The sequence below is a fragment of the Corvus hawaiiensis genome, chromosome 7 (assembly GCF_020740725.1).
Source record: "Corvus hawaiiensis isolate bCorHaw1 chromosome 7, bCorHaw1.pri.cur, whole genome shotgun sequence".
Lineage (NCBI taxonomy): Eukaryota > Metazoa > Chordata > Aves > Passeriformes > Corvidae > Corvus > Corvus hawaiiensis.
The window spans coordinates 18,914,550-18,935,884 of record NC_063219.1 but is presented as its reverse complement, the minus strand read 5'-3'; the positions used below and the strand labels follow the sequence as shown (position 1 = coordinate 18,935,884).

Genomic DNA, 21,335 nt, shown 5'->3' with positions numbered 1-21,335 from the left:
GTCACTGGACATTATTGAACCATGATCAAAGGAGTTGCATATTTCTGTGTGTGCTGTGTGCAACACATGAGCCTTCCTACAACTGCAGGGAGCAGTCAGAACTGTTTTACAGGGTAGTCCATGGGTTTCTTTTAAATCAACAGCATTTTTTGAGTTAAGTGAAGGAAGAACTATGTTGTGGTTATGCGAAGGTCACAGCATGCTCAGTTCAATTCCCTCTTCCTGAAGCCAAGCAAGTAATTTGATTTCTTGAAAATCAGAAAAAAACATGTTTTCTTTGGTAAAACATGCGATAGACAGTCCTACTAGCTGATCATTAGATTCACACCTCTGTGTTCTCATTCAAGGCTATTGCCACTGAGATCTGCAAACAAAGGTCTCACAGCCTGCTGAGCCAGCTCCTTTACAGCTCACAACCTTCCCCCGCCCCACTCTCCACCATGGTTTCTCTGTTCCTGTAGCCCAGGCACCAGGACTGCTGGGTCTCCAGGCTACATGAGTGTTGGTGGCCTTCTAAGAAAGTGTTCTGTCTCAGCCAGTCTGTAAAATGAAGGTATCAACAAGCAGTCCCCAGAGATGTCAAAAGATCCACAGCCTGTGTAAGAGTAAACCTGATGTTAAAGTCTTTGCAAGACAGATGAGTTATAGTACAGAGCTCTTTAGCTCAGGGTTTTAAATGACTCTTGTAAGGAGAAGCTGGAAGTGTAGTCTGAATTTGAACCTCCTCTGGACTTTTATCAAAGGTCTTTGATGAGCCTGGTCCAAATTATCTGAAAAGCTTAACACCTATGATCAAGAACAGAGCTCCAAAGTCAAAAGGAGGGTTTAGTCTATTTCATATTCCCTGTCAGCCTTCTGCCTTGTGAGTGGAGACACAACAAACCTAAAAAATCTACACTTAACTACAGTGATTTTCCTTGTCATCTCCCCCAGCAAGTGCCTAGCTTGCCCTGCCAAGAGCCAATGGCCACAGCTCACCCAACAGCCACACACAAGTACAGCATCTCTAACCACTGCTTTTCAATCATTCTTTATCCTAAAGTAAACTCATTATTTCTCCTTATCTGCAGATGTCCTTCATTGTATGTAGAACCAAAGTCCTCTGAGCATTATTGCTGTGCTGCTGCGCAATGGCAGACAGGAGAGGAGGAGAACAGCTCACCCCAGCTCCTGCCAGGCTCACTGCTACACTCCTGCTAAAGCCAACACGTGCTTTTGTCAAAGAAGTAACTGTGGTTGTCCTCAATGTAACAGTCTGCACCACCAATTAAATAAAAGTAAAATTTATTTGGTATAGGACAGAAAAATAAGGAGAACAAAATCACTTACAAAATACATGTTAAGCAAAAAATTTCACAGAACCAGATTAATATTTTATAAAAAGCTCAAACTTTAAGCATCTGATAGAAATGTTACTTTCTGCTCAGCCTATTTTATGTTTCCCTCTCTCTTGTGTGGCTTTGGAAGTCCAAATTTAGATGTCTTCCTCTGCACGCATTAGTTTACACTAAGGAATATTTATCACAGACACTGTATTTCAAAATGGCAACACACAGAAACGGTTACTCCCTTTTTTAAGATATGTAGTTTCCATTTTTTCTTTTTTAGTCAGCACACCCACCTGCTGCATACTCACTGAGACCATATACACATGCCCTGCTTCTGCCTGAGTTACTCCAATACTCCTCTCTTTGCCAATGCTCCAGTTTACCTTTTAACTGAATGGTCCAAACACATCCATCCTACAGGCTACAAGGTCCCTGTTTTCTTCCAATGTACATGAAGAACCATTCCATGAATTTGCACTTAATGTGCTCCTGGATATCTTAGGTGAGAGATTCTCCTTATTTTCTGGTGAATACTGTTTGAAAGATTAAAGCTCACACAATCTGTGTTACATGGAGTCAATGTACCGCTGTAACAGGTTGTTTGCACCCAGCTGTGAGACAAAGCTGTTGACACCACTGTGATGTGGAACTACAAACATGCATATTTTATACCATAATTTTTACTCTAGTACTGGTAACAACATTCAGCCAATTGGTTTTTATTTCCTTGAGCAATCTTCTCTTTTCCAGCGTCCTGTGGCCAAGGGGCCCTCTCTAGGTCTCTCAACATTTGACATTCTGCTTACAATAATCTTGGTTTGATCACTTAACTCCATTCTTTTCTTCCAAGGCAAAAAGTACCCTTTCTATTTCCATACTTCTGCACAGAAAATTGTTTTGTTACAATACATGTGAGGCATGATAGCAGTTTGGCTCCTTTATCCTCTGCTCCAAGACAGATCTGCTTCTACAAGTGTCCTGTAAACAGTTGATGCTGCAAGGAGAAACTACCAGTTTTTAAAATGACAATAAAAGGAACTTCTTTCACAGTTCTGTCTTGCAGAAAAAAAAAAATCCTTATGATTCTTTTAGTGTTGGGAAACGCTGGCTTTTAAACAAGAACTTTGCAATGTTATTTATTTCATTTACAGAAATATACACTTCCTGAATCACAAGCTGAGTTTCCTTTAACAACTCTGAACATTCATCACTGTGACCTCTTCACACAACAGCTGGTGCAGAAAGTCATAACAAACATAACATGTGCTTTTCTTCCAAAAATATAGAGCAGAAATTATTTTTACATGGTACAAAATTATTCTCATTTTATTTACGGAGTTGAATTAAACAAAAATGAACATCCGTGGCTGTTGTCACGCAGTCTGAGCCTTAGCAATAACATTAGAAGATGAGGTGTGAAGGTTTGTAATACAATGCCATTGAAACAAACCCAGCAAATCTGATATGCAGGCAGTGAACCAAATTTAGTTCTGTAACCTATGCAACCACACTGAAATCAGCTGGGCTGTGTGGGCAGCAGTGTCAGACACTGGTTTTGGGACAGGTCTAAATTTTCAGAGCAATCCCAGCAATTGCTTGTGAAGCCAACCAGGGCCCACATACACCTCACCAACACACACTGATCCAGTGGTCTCTCCATACACTGAGCTCCACCTGGAGTTAGCAGATCAAGCACATAACAACAGCAGGGCTTGGCTCAAACACCGTAAAATGCTACTGTCGGCACTGTTTATGTTAGGACCTGGAAGAGCAACATCTATTAATTCTTCTATTGAGACACAGAAAAGTTGACTAAAAAAGTCATAAGGCACCATTGATTCAATCTGTTTTGTATTACTCTTTTTTAACACTTCATAGTGAAATAAATATTTTAATACTGATCATATTGTAAATAGCTACTGCTACATGAAGCAATATATTGAATGATAAAAGGCTGCATTGTTCTGGAATATATCTAAGGACTTTTACAGCAAAACATATAAATGGAAACGCTGTTGTTATGTGAACAAAAATGCCTCTTTCTGCAGTGTTAAGATATTTTACATGTATGCCAAACATCTCTAAAAAAAAAAAGAATTGCTAAAACCTAAGCAGCTCAAGATTCTTGGCTTGTTAACTGGGGGCCTTTTACATGGCACATTTTAAAGTGAAACTGAAGCTGGTTTTCCAAGTCTTTGGTAGTGGTCCAGATTTCTGGTCAGAAAACCTTGCTGAAAAGATCAAATACAGGATAATTTCTATGATACAGAGAGGTGGCAGAACATTGGGCAGCATTTTCATTGACTTATCAAAATAAAACAGTCATGTTGGAAGCAGCTAAGTTATAAAAAAGATATAATTTCTGGAGGGCTGGGGGTTTTTTTTGGCTGCATAGCTATTTGGATATTAACAAGGATTTGGCAGGTCAAGGTATTGAAAATACTGTATTCTTGAATTCAAAATATTTTTCCTTAGAAAGTTATTCTGTACTTCGGTTTTAAAATATGAATACAATAATTTATCCTTTAAGTTATTATCCTAAAAATCTTATTTGGACTTCTATTCACAAAATAATATCCAAAAGAGATAGGCACTTTGTTTAAGTGACATCCATAAAATACATATACAAATTCAGCATTGTGCCAGGTTTGATCCCAAGGTGCACCTGTCACATGGAGGTCCCACCAATATCTGTTTAAGAAACTCTTACAGCCACGATCCTGCAACTGGATGTAGATACATCCCTGCGCCTGCGCATTTAATTGCAGGTTCAAGACCATAAACAGTAACTTAAAATAGGTCATTAGATATAAAACTGTAAAAAACAGGTACATGATCAAATGCTATCACAGCTAACAAGATTTTGTAAACAAACACTGAAAAGACCAAATTAAATTTGATCTGGCCAAATCTGACTCTGGTCTCATCCCCTTCAATGCGATGTCCAGGCTGCCAGGCAGAAAGTGGATCTGCCCCTCCCCACTCACAAACAGAGCAAAAAGCCCTATGCACAGACATTTCAGTAGGGTCCAGACTCTCTGGCTAAATTCCCTAGATTTTCAAGGACTGACCTCATTCTAGCCACAGAGTGTACTTAGGATCATGTCTCCCATGCTAGAGAAACATTTTCTTAACCTACATGACTAGTTTTTATGTTTTATTTTGGGTTTTTTTGAGCAACACCCATGCATGGCTGCTGACACAGGCTTGGCAGGGATCCCAAGGAGCACACTGAAGAAACATACTGCTGATGAGACTGAGGGGTAATTTTTCAGGGCTAAACTTCAGAGGTCCAATTAACAAAGAACTATCATTCACCAATATTTCAAATCCAGAATGATAATCTTCCTTAATTTCCAAAGGCATTTTATACACACTTAGATCCACTTGTAAAATTCACTCATACAATGAGCTCTTTTCTCATACACAAATTCAAAAGCCATTAAACATATTAACCACTTGTCACAATGTTAGAATACTTTACTCTGTCTTCTATTAATGTAAGCCTTGCAGTTCTCTGTAGAGACTCCTTTCAGCAAAGTTTGAAAGGACAGGCTTCATGGCCAACTCAGAAGACCAGATCTTTCCATTTCTCTTGAACCAGTGCAGACACCAAATTTTGGATGCTCCCACTTGAATGCACAAACCTCGGACCCCCTTCAGAACATCAAAGGGCTTTCACTTAGGAACATTTTTCACCTTGGCTGCTCTACCATAAGGTAAGTCAAATACAAGCTCTCTGTTACCTAAGTGCCAAGAAGCTTTATAAATCAAACCCCATCATTTAGTTGTACCAAAGAAACAACTGGAAAGCAGTCTGTGGAGCACTGGCATTAGTGATGCTTTACAGGAGGAGCCTGAAACTACAGGCTGCGTTTGCACCCAGACTACTTTCTGAGGACTCTTCACATGCAGTATCAGGCAGAGGGCATTACAGTAATCCAGGGTACAGATGACATGATGTGGGTTGGTCCACGTAAGAGTAGGAAAGAATTAGGTCACAGAACACATAACACTACTAAAAAAATAGGAAAGAGGGGATAAAAAAATATACATATTTTTATGCTGATGAATTCTTCACTTGTGCTTTTCTTTGGAAGATTCTCTGCAGATAAAAACAAGGCCAGAGACACTCCATCCTTGAGGCAGGATGTGCTGTGCATTGCTTAAGATTTGCTTGACTAAGCTTAAGTGAAAAAGTTAAAGATGAACTCTTTGTCACCATGTAGTAGGTCTATGGCTTGCAGAAGCAGATGGACTGAGTTAGGCATGCAAAGAAGGATCCAGGGGACTCCTGGCTATGCTTTTTACCCAGCAACTGTTTTTTTAAACATCAAATACTTTATCATTAAAATAACACAGCTACTGTACCCAAAGTGAATGAAACAGCTTCGTTCAAGCTCTATCAAATTCAAAGCCAGACCTCCCATGGAGCTCTCCAGGGGACAGGGTTGGATGCGGTAAGCATGACGCACGTACGTTGTGTAAGGTCCACAAAATGCCTGCAGTATAAGCGAATAAAACTCATAGCTTTGAGCAACTATAGTCCATAAGCCACACCTATTACTTCTGTAATAGAGACTGAAGTTTGTTCCAGCTGACAAGCCAAAAGTGGAAATCAATCAAGACAGACAACTTTCCAGTCATGTGGACAGGAGAGCTGACCCAAAGGAAACTTGAGAACAGATGTCACCCAAAGATGGGCCAGAACCCATTTCACCTTGGTATCGGTGGGAGCGGGGGGGCACCTCTTTCTTTTCGGACAGACCCACCTAAAAGAGAAAGAAGGTTTTTTTGTGTTACTCTTCCTGGAATGCTCCTTCTTTTGAAGGAGGAGTTTACATCCAAGCAATTAAGTAAAGCAACTGGTGAAGATCTACTAATTTTCATGCCTGGCCATTAAAAAAACCCAACTTTGTAGAGTTTCTGGTTAGTTTATTAAACAACATCAGAACTTCAAACACTGTAAAATAACGTTTTTAACCAATGCTGTCCCTAATGTATGGAAAACACACGTATTTTGGTCCATTGTCCCCTTCTCTAAACAGACTGATAGTTCTTGTTAGCCCTACTAACTTATGTGAACACACAACTTCTCAGTGCTACTTGCAATACATGCAAATCTCAATGAAAAGTGGCAAACTCTAAACACAGTAAAATTTCAAAGCTCTTAATGTTTTTCCCTGTATGAAGATTTTCATAGCAAACTCATAAAAGGAAACACAAAAAAATGCATATGTTACTTTGCCTTCATTTGTGGACCAGTACAAATGGGATGAAAGGTAAAAGGGCAAAGTGAAGGGTCAGAGACTAACAGGAATCTCTGCTTCAAACCAAACCTTCATCATCTGGAAACAGGAGAGAAACATCTGAGTGTACAGATGATTACAGGATAACTATGAGCCACCAATGTCACTGGTTGTGAAAGAAGTCATTGATCCTTGGGTGTATCAGGCAAAATACCACTAATGAAGATAGGAAACATTCATGCTGCTGGAGAAGATGTTTGAAATCTGAACTGGAACAGCATGTAACACCAATTGGAAAAGAAAAAATCAAACTGAAATGTATACCTAAGCAGCTCTGATGATCAGAGACGATGGCTTGGAAGCAGAGTGTAGTACATCCGGACTGAATCAGCCCATCAAAACAAGAACTGAGAGGACTGTTGTCTTAAAAAACATGAGGAGTTTAACACACAAGAAGAGAGAGAAACTAAACTCAAGGATGATGCTGGCATGAAAATAAATGAGTTGTGCATGAATTTAGATGGGAAATGAGGAGAAAGTCCTGAGGGATTTTGTGGTTCTGGCTACCTAGAGCAGAAGGGCTGACTATAATGGCAGAGCTGGTCACTTACAGTACATGTTTCAACTTCGAAACCAAACAATTCCCCACTCAAATACAAGTTTAAGAGGGCTTGTACCTGTGAAACTGCATTTAGCTTTTCCTGTGTGGTGAGGAAGAATGACCAGACTGTTAGTCGGAGAAGTCTGGAAACTTCAGCATCCAGACTCTTTCCCATCCACATTGGTTTTAGGACAATATACTGAAATTCCAACTTACCTCTACTTTCATTTCTTGCTAGTTTACTGGGATAACTTCTATTCATGGGTACATATGGCTCTGGAGGTGGCAAATCAGATATCGGATGAAAAGAAAATCTGCTTTCCCATTCATCTGAAAAAATCCCATGCAATTCAATCATTAGTTTTCTGACATAGCTTAAGAAAGTAAATTGACATTAACATCATGTTTGATGCATGTTCTATGTCGCAAAATGCTTACACAGGTGAGAATGGAACCAGCATTCTCTTAGGAAGCCAGGGAAGATGATGCTTTAGGTTAGTTTGGGAATGAAAAATTTTTAAACTTTGATTGATCAATTTGCCAATTTAATGCAAAATCTCGTATCAGGAAATCAGCCATAACTCCACTAAAATAAGTGTTACTCTCCCTTTCATGTGTAACAGATCTGCTTTTATATATATATATATATGTATATATATGCTACCAGAACTGCCTAGTTTCTCCTGCTTCAGAACAGTATTTTGGTCCTGGTACAGAATTTCCTGATACTCATGTGCCATTGATATATAGAGCTCAAAAGCATCATTAAAAGCACACTCCTATAAGCATGGGGTTTTCTCTCTTAATATTTATACTGGAAGAAGAAAATTTGGGGCCATTATGCTAAAGTTTATGACAGAAAATCCTATATATAATTACTGTCAAAAATGGAAAAATATGTGACTTGAACCTGTATCTCTTTAGACTACAGAGGCCTTTTTGCTGTACTTATTGAGTCTACAGAACTCTAAAGAATAAAGCAAGCTGACCGGTTTCTCCACTGAAATAATAGGAAATGTTCCAAGAGCTCTGTTCTGCACTTGGTTTTGAAAGCCTAAGGAAGAAAGTGTGGGCTAATTTAAACTTCATCATTTCTTCACTTGCTTGCTTCAGGACTCTGCAACCATAACTTTCTTGTGATATTGTGATATTTTACTGCATAATGTAATGAACAGCTGAGTAAGTTCTACCTGGCATTTGTACATGTGGTTATTTGCTGGCATCCACTTTTTCTATGTTTACTCCCAAAGCTGCAATCAGAAACTGGAGTGTAAAGGAACTGCATGTTCTGAACCCTGCAAATGACTTGTGTAGGAAAAAATATGCCTGTGATCCTTCTGCCATACCTGATGTGTAAAGATGTTTCAAAAGCGTGAGTTACAGTTTCATTTTCTGTTTGCTTTTTCTAACCTTATAAATGTCAGAAATACCAATTTTGGCCTCTCGTAATTAACTGAAGGATTTATGTGTTCTATGTAAATAGAAAACAATTGAAAAGCATGATGAATCTTTAAAACACAGCAATCTTGGACCTCATCTTTTCAATAAACACTAGCAGAAATAGATACTTGACATTTTCAGCAATGTTCTGACAATCCCTTCCTTCATCTGTTTTTCAGCTTTTGAGTCATCTAACTTGTTCCAACTTCCAAAGTGTCAGTGTAGCTGTGGTTTGAATTAATATTAGAGTTGAAACGATCCCCTTCCTTTTTTGAGGGTATTTTTCAAAGGGTTATTTTGGAGATTGTATTGATGACTTTGCAACTCTGCTCTAGGTAGAATATTTATCCTGTTCTTACTTGACAGGGTTAACTGAGACCCAAGTGACACCTCTGTTGGTCAGAAATCAAAGGCTGGCACTAGAAACAAAGTCTCTATCGCAAACCTTTTTTTAGGTATTAAGGCCAAAAGCCACTACACCTTCTCTGTGGAGGACAAACAGCTGGGAGGATGGCTCACCATCACCTGGATCCTGGAAGCCGTTTCTGACAGCTGCTGAAGGTGGCGGTGGTGGCGGCAGCGCTGCTGAGCCTGGCCGGTCGGGGGGAAGCGGAGGTCGTGGTCCAGCTCTCTGGCTGTCCAGCCCTGCTCGGGAAGGCAGCTGGGGAGTAGTGGGCAAAGCCCTGGAAGTGCTTCCGTTCCTGCTTATGGGAGGAGGTGGTGGGAGCGGGCCTAGAGCAAAGCAAGAGGCAAGCACACAAATGCTGTTAACACCAGGGGTTACTATGCCAGTGGAAAGCCACTGCCTGCATTCCAAGGCCTCCCGCTAACAAAACGGGCTGTTTTAGGACCCTTGGCCCCAAGGGGTAATGGCCCTCAGCACCCACTTCCCTGCTCTCCAGGGCTCTCTAGGGATTTAGTGCTGATTTGGAGAGTACAGCTCAGAGGAGCAGGATGTATCTAAACATAAATACACTGCAGTGTCCATGTTCCCATTTCCTATTGGGGTCTCCCCCCCCTCCCCCCCCCCCCGCCATGTAGCCCTGGGAGAGGGGTCCTGGGGACAGACATGGGGTCAGCCTCGTTCCCCATTGGTTGTTTTGTGTTCCCCTGTGCGGGCAAGGACCCTCGGGTCCCGGGATTGAGCAGTTCCTCGGCAGAGCCCCAGCCATGCGGCTGGAGAAAAAAACATCTCTGAAACATCTACCAAGAATCTGTCGGTCCATATATATTTCTTTTCCACGGGACTCCTGGTTTGATATATGCGTGTTACAGTAATCCCCGCTGTAACAATTTCCCTCTGTAGAGGTGCTGGTCCTTGAAGCTACTTTTAAACCACTCTAAATCGACAGTGGCCACAACAAGCAGAAGTCACAGCTGGAATTCAGGGTGCTGTGGAGGTCCAAACCATAACACATTTCCTTTCTATGTACCATTGCAAGGCAAGAGGACGGAAGACACTTGCTACCCTCAGAGGCTCTTTGTCCATAGGGGTGGTCCCCTGTGGGTGTGACAGCCAGCGTCCGCGGTGGTGCACAGGGGAGCTCAGCCCAGGAGCGGCTGCATTAAGCAGCAGCTCATCAGCTCACTCATTTATAAACAAATGGGCTGCATGACAGGTTTTTCGGTGGAGCATCTCCATCTCCCTCTAAACTGGAAACAGACCTCACACATAGACTGGCATTTCCAGTGTTTGTGTATCTGTAACTGGCAAGGATGAAACAGGTCAAATGTGAAGGCACAGCCCATGTAATACAGACCCAGGGCTGTCCTGAGGGCAGGGGGAAGGGTGCTTCTACAAGAAAAGTAAATAAAGACAGGAAAGCTGCTGCTGCCAGGGAAAGAAGTGCCCATGGTTAGGACACAAGAAGGTGAAGCAGAGGGTGTGGAGAGTTACGCATGTTCAAAAGTCTCACTACCTCTGTTTGGCACAGTTGGGCAACTGACAATTATGCTAATTTTGAATAAATGCTTCCGTGTCCTGATGAAATCTATCTACAGACATGCACTTTGAAAAAGAGAGCGGTAGATATTGTGTCTCCAGCAACAAGCATTGAAACATGTTTCAAGAAACATGCTGTACTTCTTATTTTACAAATTACTACAGTTTGCCTTCAGGGAATGGTTTCAAAGAATGAGAAGCATTCAGCAACTTTCAGAATAGTTTTGCTTGCTCTCTCTAAACCTAGCTAAACTTCATTGTCTATACTGAACTACTGCAGAATAGGTGTATTTATGATTAGAATGTATTGCTACAACTTCCTTCTACTTACTGAGCCAGAAGAAAGGTAGTGCAGGTTTGCTAAAACCATCTGCAAAGAGTCAACTAGGAAAGCGCTGGTGGAAGGCTATCACAAAACAAACTCTTGGAAGTGACTGAATAACTGCAGACACTCTCTGCAACTTTGATCCATCCTCCCAGTCAACTGTCATGGGATTTCTCTGATTTATTTACTGCAGGGTGCACTAGCGTTGTGCCATCCTCTGGGTGCACAACCAGCTCTACAAAGCACAGTTTCAGGACCACTATTTTCTGTAGCTGCACAGCTGCTGTAGGTGTTGGAGATCCAGGCTGGTTCAAGGAGCTGGAAACCAACATAGATAGCTGTCTGTGGGAGTTCCCAAGACATTCAATTCTATTGTCTAGGACTGGGCAGGCTAGAGATGATTTCTGAGTTTATTTCAAAGGATGAAATGAAAGGCAACTCTATGGAGTTTCCCAGCAGTATCTTCTGTGCTTTTCTCCTCCTGATGTTACAGGGCCTGACTGTGCCTAAATTCTCTCATCTCCAAAGGGACAACTATCAGGTATTAGACAGCTGAGTTATGATGTGCAATTCTTAAAAGTTATGAACAACAGCTGTCACAGAGGACAAAGTACATTATGAAATAACTCAAAGGAAACAATTCTACTTTTAGTCTAATTTCATATCTACATATGGTAAGTAACAACACTTAGTCACACTGTAACAACTGCAATTACATTTAACAACTGCTGGCTAGGTCTTTTATTAAACCTGTTTGTATTCGACTGTGTTTGTGTCTCCCAACACGTAGAAGGTCAGGTTCCGCAAACCTCCACTTGCAAGAACGCCACCATTAACTCACGCTGGTTGACTCAGGAAGTCAGATGCTGTCACCTTACCAGAAGCTTCTTTGCATCAAAGAACGTAATGGGGAAATCCCGTTTGCAACCCTTTTCAATTACAGTGACTATAATCAAAGTTACCGGATCTGCAAAAGTACACGTGAGCACACCGGTGATTCGCTGTGACTTTCCTTAAGCCACCACGATGCCCATCAACCCTCGCTTCCAACTGCAGAATCCCTAGTGCCCCCAGGATGTCATCCTGGGATGTGTTTGTTGAGCATGTGAAGCCGGTGCAGGCATGGCCAAAACACCCTCGCCCCGTGCCATCTGTCCCGGCCGAAGCACCCTGCCCCCCGAAGCACCGCTCCCTACCTGAGCGGCCGGGCGGGTCTCTGACGGGCGGCGGCGGCCTCTCGCCGGGCGGCGGGGGCAGCGGTCCGGAGCGGCCCCCGCCGGGCGCCGGGCACGACCCCAGCGAGATGTTCCTCTGCGGCAGCCGCGGCATCTCGTCGCCGCCGGCAGGGGCGGGCGGGACCGGGGGCGGCCCCGGCCTGCTGGGGGGCAGCGGGGGCGCCGGGGCGCCGAGGGCGGGCCGGGGGGCGGCGGGCACGGGCGGCTTGCTGTTCTGCGGCGGCGGCGGCGGCAGAGACGCCTCCCGAGCGGCGGGCGGCCGGTGCCCGGCGGGGGGCGGCGGCGGGGGCGGCGGCTTGTCCTCCGCCGGCCGGCCCGGGGTGGGCGGCAGCGGCGGCCGACCCGAGAACGGGGACGCCGCGCCGGGGCCGGGCTGCCGGAGGGGCCCGGCCGACCCCGCGCCCCGGCTGCCCGGGAAGGGCGGGGGCGAGGGCCCCAAGCTGGGCTGCCGGTTCAGCCCCGGTACCGGCGGCGACCCCCGGTTGTGCAGGCTGGAGGCGATGGGTCGGGGCGTGCTGGGCACCGGCGGCGGTGCCGCCTCGGGCTTCGAGCCGGCGTCGGGCCTCGGCGGCGGCACGCGGCTCCTCTGCGGGTCCGGGACGGCGGTGCGCGGCCCCGAGGGCGGCCCCGGGAAGCGCGGCGGGCCGCTCGGCGGGCAGAAGGGCTTGGCGGCGGCGGAGCGGCCTCCAGGCGGCAGGACGGGCGGGCGGCCTCCCCCGGCGTCTGTGGACACAGGAGAGGGAGCATCAGCGCCGTCGCACCGAGTCTGCGGTTCCGAACGGGCCGCGTCCCGAGACTGCGAGCGGCCAGGGCGCCGCCACCCCTGCCTTGAGGCTCAGCCCCAACCCCGGTACCGCTGGAGAACCACTCCAGAGGTGCCAGAGTAGCAGGTAACATCCTGATATTGCTTATGAGGGACGAGTTAAGAGGCCACAAAGTAACACAAGTGGTGCGGCCGTCACACAGCAAGCAATAGAACAGGGAGGGAAGAAATGGTGAAGAACAAGTTCTGAATACTGTCAACGTGAGAGCAAATAAATCCTAGCTTTAAAATTATGTATAACAACAGAAGTCCAGCAAAAGGCTCTTTTCAGCCCTTTCTAGTAGCTGTGATCTAAGGATCTAGTTGTGCACATCAGGAAGAAGACAGGTGGCCCTGCAGTTCAGAAGTACTGTTCTGCGATGCCAGGAGCTTTTGTATTAATACAAGTTCACAAAATAGACTGTGACACAACAAAAAATACCAGCTCTGAGAGACTGTTTTGTACACACGTGCTGAAAAATTATGTTAGGTTATAAAATATGTAATATTTGTAACACTCTACAACTCCCATTGCATAGTCGTTCTTCAACAAGCATGAAATCCTATGTTCTTAAACTTAAAAAACTCAGTGGCCCCAGATGTCCTTCATTTAAAGGGGCATGAGGCTTCGGGCAGCTGTTTTGTCAGCCAGAAGCACACTGCCTGCTCCAGACAAGCCTCTACCTGCAGTGTGCATACCAGCCAGCTGGGAAGCCTCACCACTCCCTAAGCAGCAAATCATGCTGCTGTGGAGCTGACACAGAAGTACTTTCCATTTGGAAAGTAGATCCTTTTTCTTGGTGCACAAGAAAGAATTAGCCTGGATCCTCCTGTGTTCCCCTCTGGTCCTGTACACCAGCAGCTAAGGCAGGATGTAATCTGCCTGACTGTACTTTGCAGGTAGCAATTCAACACTACCAGGATCTTTAGTTTTCATCAATAATGAGGAGGATGGGTGGAAAGGGAGTTTTGCTTCTCCCTCATAAAACCTAATAGTAAGAATAAACCAAGATTCAATCTGAAAATTACATTTCCTAAGAGCCTACAATACTTGATGGGTTTTTCAATCCCAGCAGGTAATTTAGTGCTATGAAGGTTTAAAGCAATGTCATTTTTTCCCACTGAAAATTCAAGGTCTTTCTTACCAGCATCTCGACTCGCAGCAGATCTGAGCTTTGGCATTCCTGCTTGAAAAAGGCCTCCAAGGCCAGGTGGTCCACCTCCACTGAAGCCACCACCACTGCCACCACCAAAACCCCCGCCACTGCCACCGCCACCTCCTCCAAAGCCACCGCCACCACCTCCACCAGATCCTTTGGGTTCTGTTGGGAAAAAAAATCCCCCATATTAGTGAAGCAAGATTGATCCTGCAAAGTCACCTCTTTCATTAGAGTAATGCTTGTAGCTGGGGAAAAATGGATGAACTTTCAAAACACACAAGGTTTGGGTCATCAGAGCTACCATCATCCCACTGCCACTGCATCATGGAGGTGGTGGTGGTGCAGTAACTGTGGTGGTGCAGTAACCATAATAACCACAGCCTCTCTGTTTTATTAAGCCATCACTTTAGTCTGCTATAGACTGGACAGCAGAGCAAATTGCTGCAGAGAATTTGGAACTGAGCATGGATGGGACTTCTGAGAATATCATGTAGTCTTTGTTAGCATCTTAGTTGCTTATTTCCGTTTCTTCCTACTTTTGCTCTCTTATCCTTCTCCTCCACTTCCCCATAAGCAGAGACAGGGCAATCTCATGGGAAAAAGGGAAGGAAAGCAGAGGGTCCTTCCTCTTGAAGGTGTCTTTCGGGATCACTGCTGGGAATGCACAGAACTCTCTCATTATTGATGACATTGCAACATATCCACTTATTTAAACAAAGCCTAGTAGGGATGGAGATGCCATTCCAGTAGGTTCAGAAGTGCAGTGACAGGATCATTAGCTGTTAATGTTTCCAATAGGCAGGAATTATTTTAACTGCCCTCCCCCTTTCTCTCCCATTTCTCTCTAATGTCAGTATTTCTGCTGTGACAGCTGAGTTGTCAAAAGTAAAATGAAAGTGTTTCCACAACTACAATACAAAGAAGAGCCCCATTCAGAGCATCACTGCAAAATGAGCAGGTGCACAGGTTGGGGTATCTTGTGGTGATCAGCTCTCAGATGCTGGGCTACATGGGCTAAGATCAGTTGCTTAATTTCTTGGAATCTTGATTTCCACAACTTTGGGTGGGTAAAAATTTCACTGACTTCAAAGTAATTAAAACCTGTGGATGAAAAGCACTTGTAAAAATTTCCCTACGAGAAAAGGAAGATTGTATCCATGGGGGAATGTTTCACATTATCCTTCTCTTTCTTAAGCATGTCAGCTCAGTTTGGCTCTGACTCAGACAGGGTGTGAACCTCTGGAGAAATGCTGTTTAGTCTTTCATCATTATTTGTTAATTCATGTAAACAAGATAACAGGCTGCATCATTTTTATCTTAATGTTTACCCCCTCCTTTAATCCCCTCCAGCTCATTACAATAACTAGAACATGTAACTTGACATTCAGAGATAATCTTTAAAAACTAGCTGGCTGATAGCAGGATTGTATCTAATTTTTTTTAAAATTATTTTTATTTGGTCACACTCCTCTGGGCATTTCTTTCTTTCCTCATCATGTTCCTATCACAGTCCAGCCTTTAATTTCATGGCCAAACCTAGACTGAAGTATATCACATTTGCTAATCTGTCTGTAGAAGAGTCTTTTCTCCTTAGGTAATGAATGCTGTTCCTCTGTCAGCACAGGCCTATGTTCCTGTTTCTGTTCTGTCTTCCCAATACTTCCCAATCTGCTACATGGGCTTCCCCAGCCTCCTCTCGGCACCTACCAAGATGTGCTGTGAGACACAGCAGCAGCACAGCTGGAGAGAGAGCTTATTTCCATTCAGGTAAGGAGAGTCACTGCCTTGTGCAGTACTGCTGGGCAGGCTGAGCAGCAAGGCTCAGCCAAAAAGATAACACCCCTGAGTCACTCCAGGAGCGGCACAACTGCATGCAGCAGTGACACACAGGTAGACCTGTGGCTTCTGGCTCTGGTTTTGCTCTAAGTGATCCTGGAGGCAATGGTGTCATGCCAGGCGTGCCTTTATTCTTATATTGTTTATACAAAAGTAGAGTCTGACATTCCACTTTATTCTCTGCCCTCTCCTCAGTCCTTATGGGGGTTTTGTTTGCCCGATCTGCTGCAGGTCCTCAGCAGAACTCCTGGTAGGGCTTACGTAGTTTTCTGATATAAGCAAACAGGAAAATAAACCACTTTATGAGAATTAGCAAACAAATTAGCATTCACATTTCATAAGCAGTACTTGATTTCTCAGCTGACTGTTCATTCATGATGAACAGAATTTATTTCTATGCACGCCAATTTCTGGCACTTTCTTTTATCTACTCTCACGGCAATTCATCTGATGATATACAAAATAATTTTCTGCTTTCAGATATGTAGACTATTCATGCCTACAGAAATTCCAACATGCAGAATCATACTTACTGTCTAGAATTGGAGCACTTCTGTCATTAGTAACAGTCTTCTTGAGCTTTTTTCCTTTGGTAATATCAGATAATAGAGCATTTCTCCCTGCTTGTTCTGACCTGCTCAGAGATGGCTTTTCAGTATTTGCCTGCAAAACAAAGATTAAAAATAAGGAGGCAAAATAAACCTCAGCTTCTACATACAAAGTTTTTCTCAAATAGGAGTGGGTAGGTAGCATGTCACATCTAGTTTTGTGAATGATATTAAAGGTATGTGGCCTTGTTACTGACTTGAAGTCCCCAACACTACTGCTATTCTAACCCACATTATTCATCAGAAACAGAACACTTCTATGTGAATTCACCTTTTTTTAACTCATGATTTAGAGTCTCTGATTTTTTAAAGCCAAGGCATATCTGTGGCAAATTGCCGTCTTGGAGACTGAACAAGAACAGTCTACACACATAACTTGATTATACAAGAAGGTGGACGTTCTTGAAAGTTGTAGTGAAATACAAATTCTAGATAAGTCAGAGCAAAGACGGACCTTTGTCTACTATTTTAGCTTTGACAGAAATACTTCAAAATGGCAATCACCACTTCAATAATATTGACCTCTCCATATAGACAAAATAAAACCTTTGGACGTAAGAGGTTTGTCTCAATGGTCCTCTCTTTTCATTTTATGTTTTGGTGACACAGTTTTTCAAGAAAGGACAAAAAACCTCCAAACAATACACTTATATGCACATATACATGCACATATATATGGCTCTTTCTTCTAGGAAATGGTTCTGGAAACACTTTCTAACTTATCAGATCAGTGTTATGGAGATTTCCTGAAAGGTGGGAAGAGTTGTCATGGAGAGACCAAGCAGAGTCCATATACTGTTTGTGGTGGAAAATGAGGGAAAGACTCTTGAGCGACACAGCCCATTCTGTGTAATCAGCTAGGGTTTTTCACTGAAAATATCTGGGTACTTTAAAATGGCATTTCAAGAAGCCTCTTCCTTCTTGTCAGTGAGGTGGCTGACTGTTGGGAGGGCAAGCACAGCACAAGCCCTATTCCAGTTTAAGCTTAAGTCAGGTCCAATGTAGTTTCACCCACCATGTTGTGTCAGCAGTGGATCCCGTGCTCTGATACCACAGGCTGGCTGAGGGAGCTGTGCTAGCTAAGAGCAATCCTTACCAAATTTAAACAATAGGATCGAGTTTTTCCATCTCAAGTCACATAAGTACTGGAGCAGAACAAGAGACAAGGTGGGAGTACAGGTCTGGAGAAAGGCAAGGGGATAGCAAGACTTCAACTCTCCTGACAGAGGCAGCTGTTGCCTCTCCACCAGATCAGCCACCAGTGTGGGAGGAATAAAAGGATGGAGAATTAGAGTGGATAGTGACACCCACATGAGCACTGGAAGGCAGTGGAAGTGATGGTCCTTCTTGCAGGATCAGTGATCAACCATAAACAAAATGTTGGAGAGTTTTCCCCAAATATCATGGATACCCTCATCCACACCTCAGTATCTCTGGACATCCTATTTAATGTGACAAGCAGCAGCAGAGAACAGTGCATCATTTACCTCCTGTAAAACTTACCAAGGCCAATGTTGGGGGTGGAGGGGGAGCTGGAGGGGGAGGCACAGGCATGGTGGAAGGCTGAGTTCTGTCTGCTCTCGCTAAGAAACCTGCACAGCAAAACACAAACACACAAGGTCCAGAGATTAATACATCTTAATAAATAAATTTCTACTCAGCTAAAAAACATCCTTGCAGCTAACAGGTTTATATTCTACATTTCTGAGTCTAAATAATCTGTAAAAAGCACTTTATATTGTATGGAAACCAGCTGCATATTTAAACAGGGGTTCCCTACATGATCCCCACTGCCATATAAACTCATAGATACACACATCCAGTTTTGAACACTTACACAATCCATGCATTGCTATGGCAGTGCACAAAATGCAGTAACCAAATTGAACTCTGTTAAATCCAACAATCTTGTTCCCATGGAAGTGCTTCAGGATAGTCCCGTAGCTAAGCCATCAACCCTTACTTCAAGAAGGCATCATACTTTAAGATCATACTCAGAAGATGTTGACCTGTTAAATCCCTTCAGTTGCTAAAAGAGTCCCACACCTACACTGTTATAGGTAGAGTGGAAGAGCAGAGCTCTAGGATGGACTCATGCTTCTTCCTCTCTCCCTGCTTGCTCTGAAGATCCCAAGCTCCATCATCATATCTGAATGCACCTTCCTCCTCCTCAGAAGCAGCACACAGAGTCATGTTCTGGGTATTCTCCCTGAGGAGGAAGAGCAAGCAGGCAGCCTGGCCTCTCAGCTGCAGGCTACTGCAGACAGAAAAGCCTGGCTGCTAAAGCTCAGCCTTTTACAAGCTTCCCTGACAGAGACCAGGCTCCCACTCTTCCCCACCCCAAACTGAACTTTCAGCCTCAGGCAATCCTAGGAGGGTCACACCTGAGATACAGAACTTTATTGCAAGAAAATTACGGAACAACAGCAACAACAACAAAGTCCAAGTGTCAAGGACTATTTTTTCAAGTCACAAAGGCTTTTTGTGGCATTTTGGCACACAGCCCCTATCAGGGGCTTTAGGGCATTTCTAATGGGGCTATGGCATTTCAGCATGTGCTTTATTCTTTTATCTGAGCTTTCACCTGTGCTGGCCATTCACTTGAGCCACCTTTAGTAACAATGATTTGCCACCACTTTTATAATGTTTGCATAAGACAAGTAAAGACAGTGGGAATAGGAATAAGGGTAATTCTCCAGACAACCCCAGGCTGACGGCTGAGGTCGCCAGGGCAGTTATTTACAAGAATACACAGCTCTTACTTTTTTAAGTAACTTAATTGTTTTTGATGAAACCAAGGGGAAGTGTAATAGCACAGTATCTGTCACACCAACAACTAAAAAGACCATTAGGAAAATGCGCTGACTTAAACAAAATGGCATTTGCAGTGAGTCACCACCTATGAAGTAATGGCTCTGACATGATCCATGATATCTGTGTCAGAAAAAAACAGTTAAAAGTACAGATTTATCTCATCAGATGCTCATGCTTCAAAAGAATTAGAACACAGCTATAATCCCCCTTCCCCGCCAAAAAAAATTGCTGAGCTACCTTCCTCAGAAGAAATATTTTCTGCAATAAGACTTTAATGGATATTGTGTCAAGTCTTTAGGGAGAAAGGAGTCAGACACATCACCCATAGCTCTGGCTAATTATCTAGAAAAATCATGGAGTTCAAAGTGGTGTGAGGCACTAGTGTCTGTAGGTTTTCTTCTCTTGTACTGCAGAAACTGTTTCCAGTTACTGCGAAAGAGCGAGCAGAGCAGAGGGGAAGCTGGCGGATAGACAGACTGACTGACAAAGAGGAAGCTGTGTGAAGCCAAGCCTACACAGTGCTGTGCAAATGCACACATTCACAAAGTCCTGCAAACAGACCAGCCCGCTCTCATCAGTCCTCTGCTGCATTACTGAACATCCTAAGCTCCTCCAGAGAAACAACAGCTTCATATTCAGAGCATCTGCTTGAATTAAGTTATATTCCCATCTTCCAAATTTGTAGCTCTCAGTTGTTACATAAAACTCTGCACAAGGTCCTATCCTTTCCCAATCAGCATATTCTAAATGCAATATTTGAAATCTGAAACCTATTAAAAGCACCAAGACTAATGCTGCTTTGTTCTTAAGCTTCCTGTTTAAAAAAATAGTCAACAGGAAAATTATTTCTTACAGTAGACCACAACCATCCTGTTTCTTAACACAGTCTTTTCACAGCTGCGGTTGTCTCTAGCTTAACTGTGCCATGAGGATATTTCACCAAGCTTTTAACTGCTTCATCTGATTAAAAAGAGAAATTCTGCTTTCCTGTACTGCTTTGCTAAGAGGTCAAAGCAGTCTAGATAATGTACCATGAGTCTCCTTGGCACTCCATGTGTCACAGGAAAGTTTCTGGAGCAGGCAGAATACAGTTTGGTTTGATATCAGACTTTTAAACGAATCCCTTAAGGCAGCAGACCTGAATGCAGCAAGTGAGCCAGGTGGTCTGTGAAGCGCTTTCTGACTTGTCTACCTCCCTGTCAGTTAGAGACTGTTTCCTGCTTGGGCTGCTCTGTTCTACTTTTCTTCCCTTTTAACTGGGTTGTTTTAGATCAGCTTCTTAAGGAATTGGTGGCATAAAGAGGAAGTAAGGTGATGCTTGAAGCCTGAGTTTTCTAAGGGGAAACCACCACCCACAGACACATCCAGCTTCTCCAAAACCCTCCCTGCACACATTATTTGCAAGGAGGCAGTGGGGAGAAAGGCGCTAGGTGTTCCCTCCTTCCCTATCCCATCTTACATGTACGTGTAGTCAACTGCTGCGCACTAGCTAGCACTTCTGATACTGAAGGGCTCTGTCAACAGAACTGCCATGGAAATTAGGTACACACTGGTGAGCTTAGCATTTTGCTACTGTTGAACAAGCTCTATAGCCCTCAGAGACAGGCTGGAAAACAGCGTTTTGGAAGCACAGGACAAGCTTCTGTAATAAACCAAACTCTAGCAAAACTGGCCTGAAGTTTAACACGAGCATCCTGAAGGGTTGTTTACTCATGGTATTCTAGAGCACACACTTCCTTTAGGAGCCATCAGAAAAGAGATCACATGGTGTGATGGAGAAACGTGTGTGCCCACACAAAAACATTTAATGCATAGACTTACAGAGCCCGTAAAACACCCTAGATCATCAAATTTTAGTTTAAAACCAAAGCTTCTTCACTCTTGTCACTCTGACTCTGCTTCTGCTGATAAAAAAGAAATTTTTAGAAACTCAAGCTGAAACTTTGCAGGAAAAAACAGCACCTCTGTCTTCGAAGCTCTAACTCACCCTTGCTG

At 43.7% G+C, this 21,335-nt stretch overlaps 1 protein-coding gene across 6 annotated transcripts in view; it reads right to left on the bottom strand.

Moving 5' to 3' along the window:
• Positions 1-1,267: 1,267 nt before the first annotated feature.
• WIPF1 (WAS/WASL interacting protein family member 1) overlaps positions 1,268-21,335 on the bottom strand; it is a 56,247-nt gene continuing 36,179 nt past the window's right edge. For 5 of the 6 annotated variants that reach the window (XM_048309667.1, XM_048309666.1, XM_048309668.1 and 2 more), the window contains 7 exons: positions 18,030-18,118; positions 16,452-16,581; positions 14,068-14,244; positions 12,082-12,843; positions 9,138-9,350; positions 7,395-7,508; positions 1,268-6,100 (listed from right to left, as the gene is read on the bottom strand). In XM_048309667.1, the coding sequence (XP_048165624.1) occupies positions 6,045-6,100; positions 7,395-7,508; positions 9,138-9,350; positions 12,082-12,843; positions 14,068-14,244; positions 16,452-16,581; positions 18,030-18,080 (1,503 nt within the window). In that variant the 5' untranslated portion in view covers positions 18,081-18,118 and the 3' untranslated portion in view covers positions 1,268-6,044. The remainder of the gene's footprint in view (positions 6,101-7,394; positions 7,509-9,137; positions 9,351-12,081; positions 12,844-14,067; positions 14,245-16,451; positions 16,582-18,029; positions 18,119-21,335) is intronic. The other variant, XM_048309671.1, reaches the window with a different exon arrangement.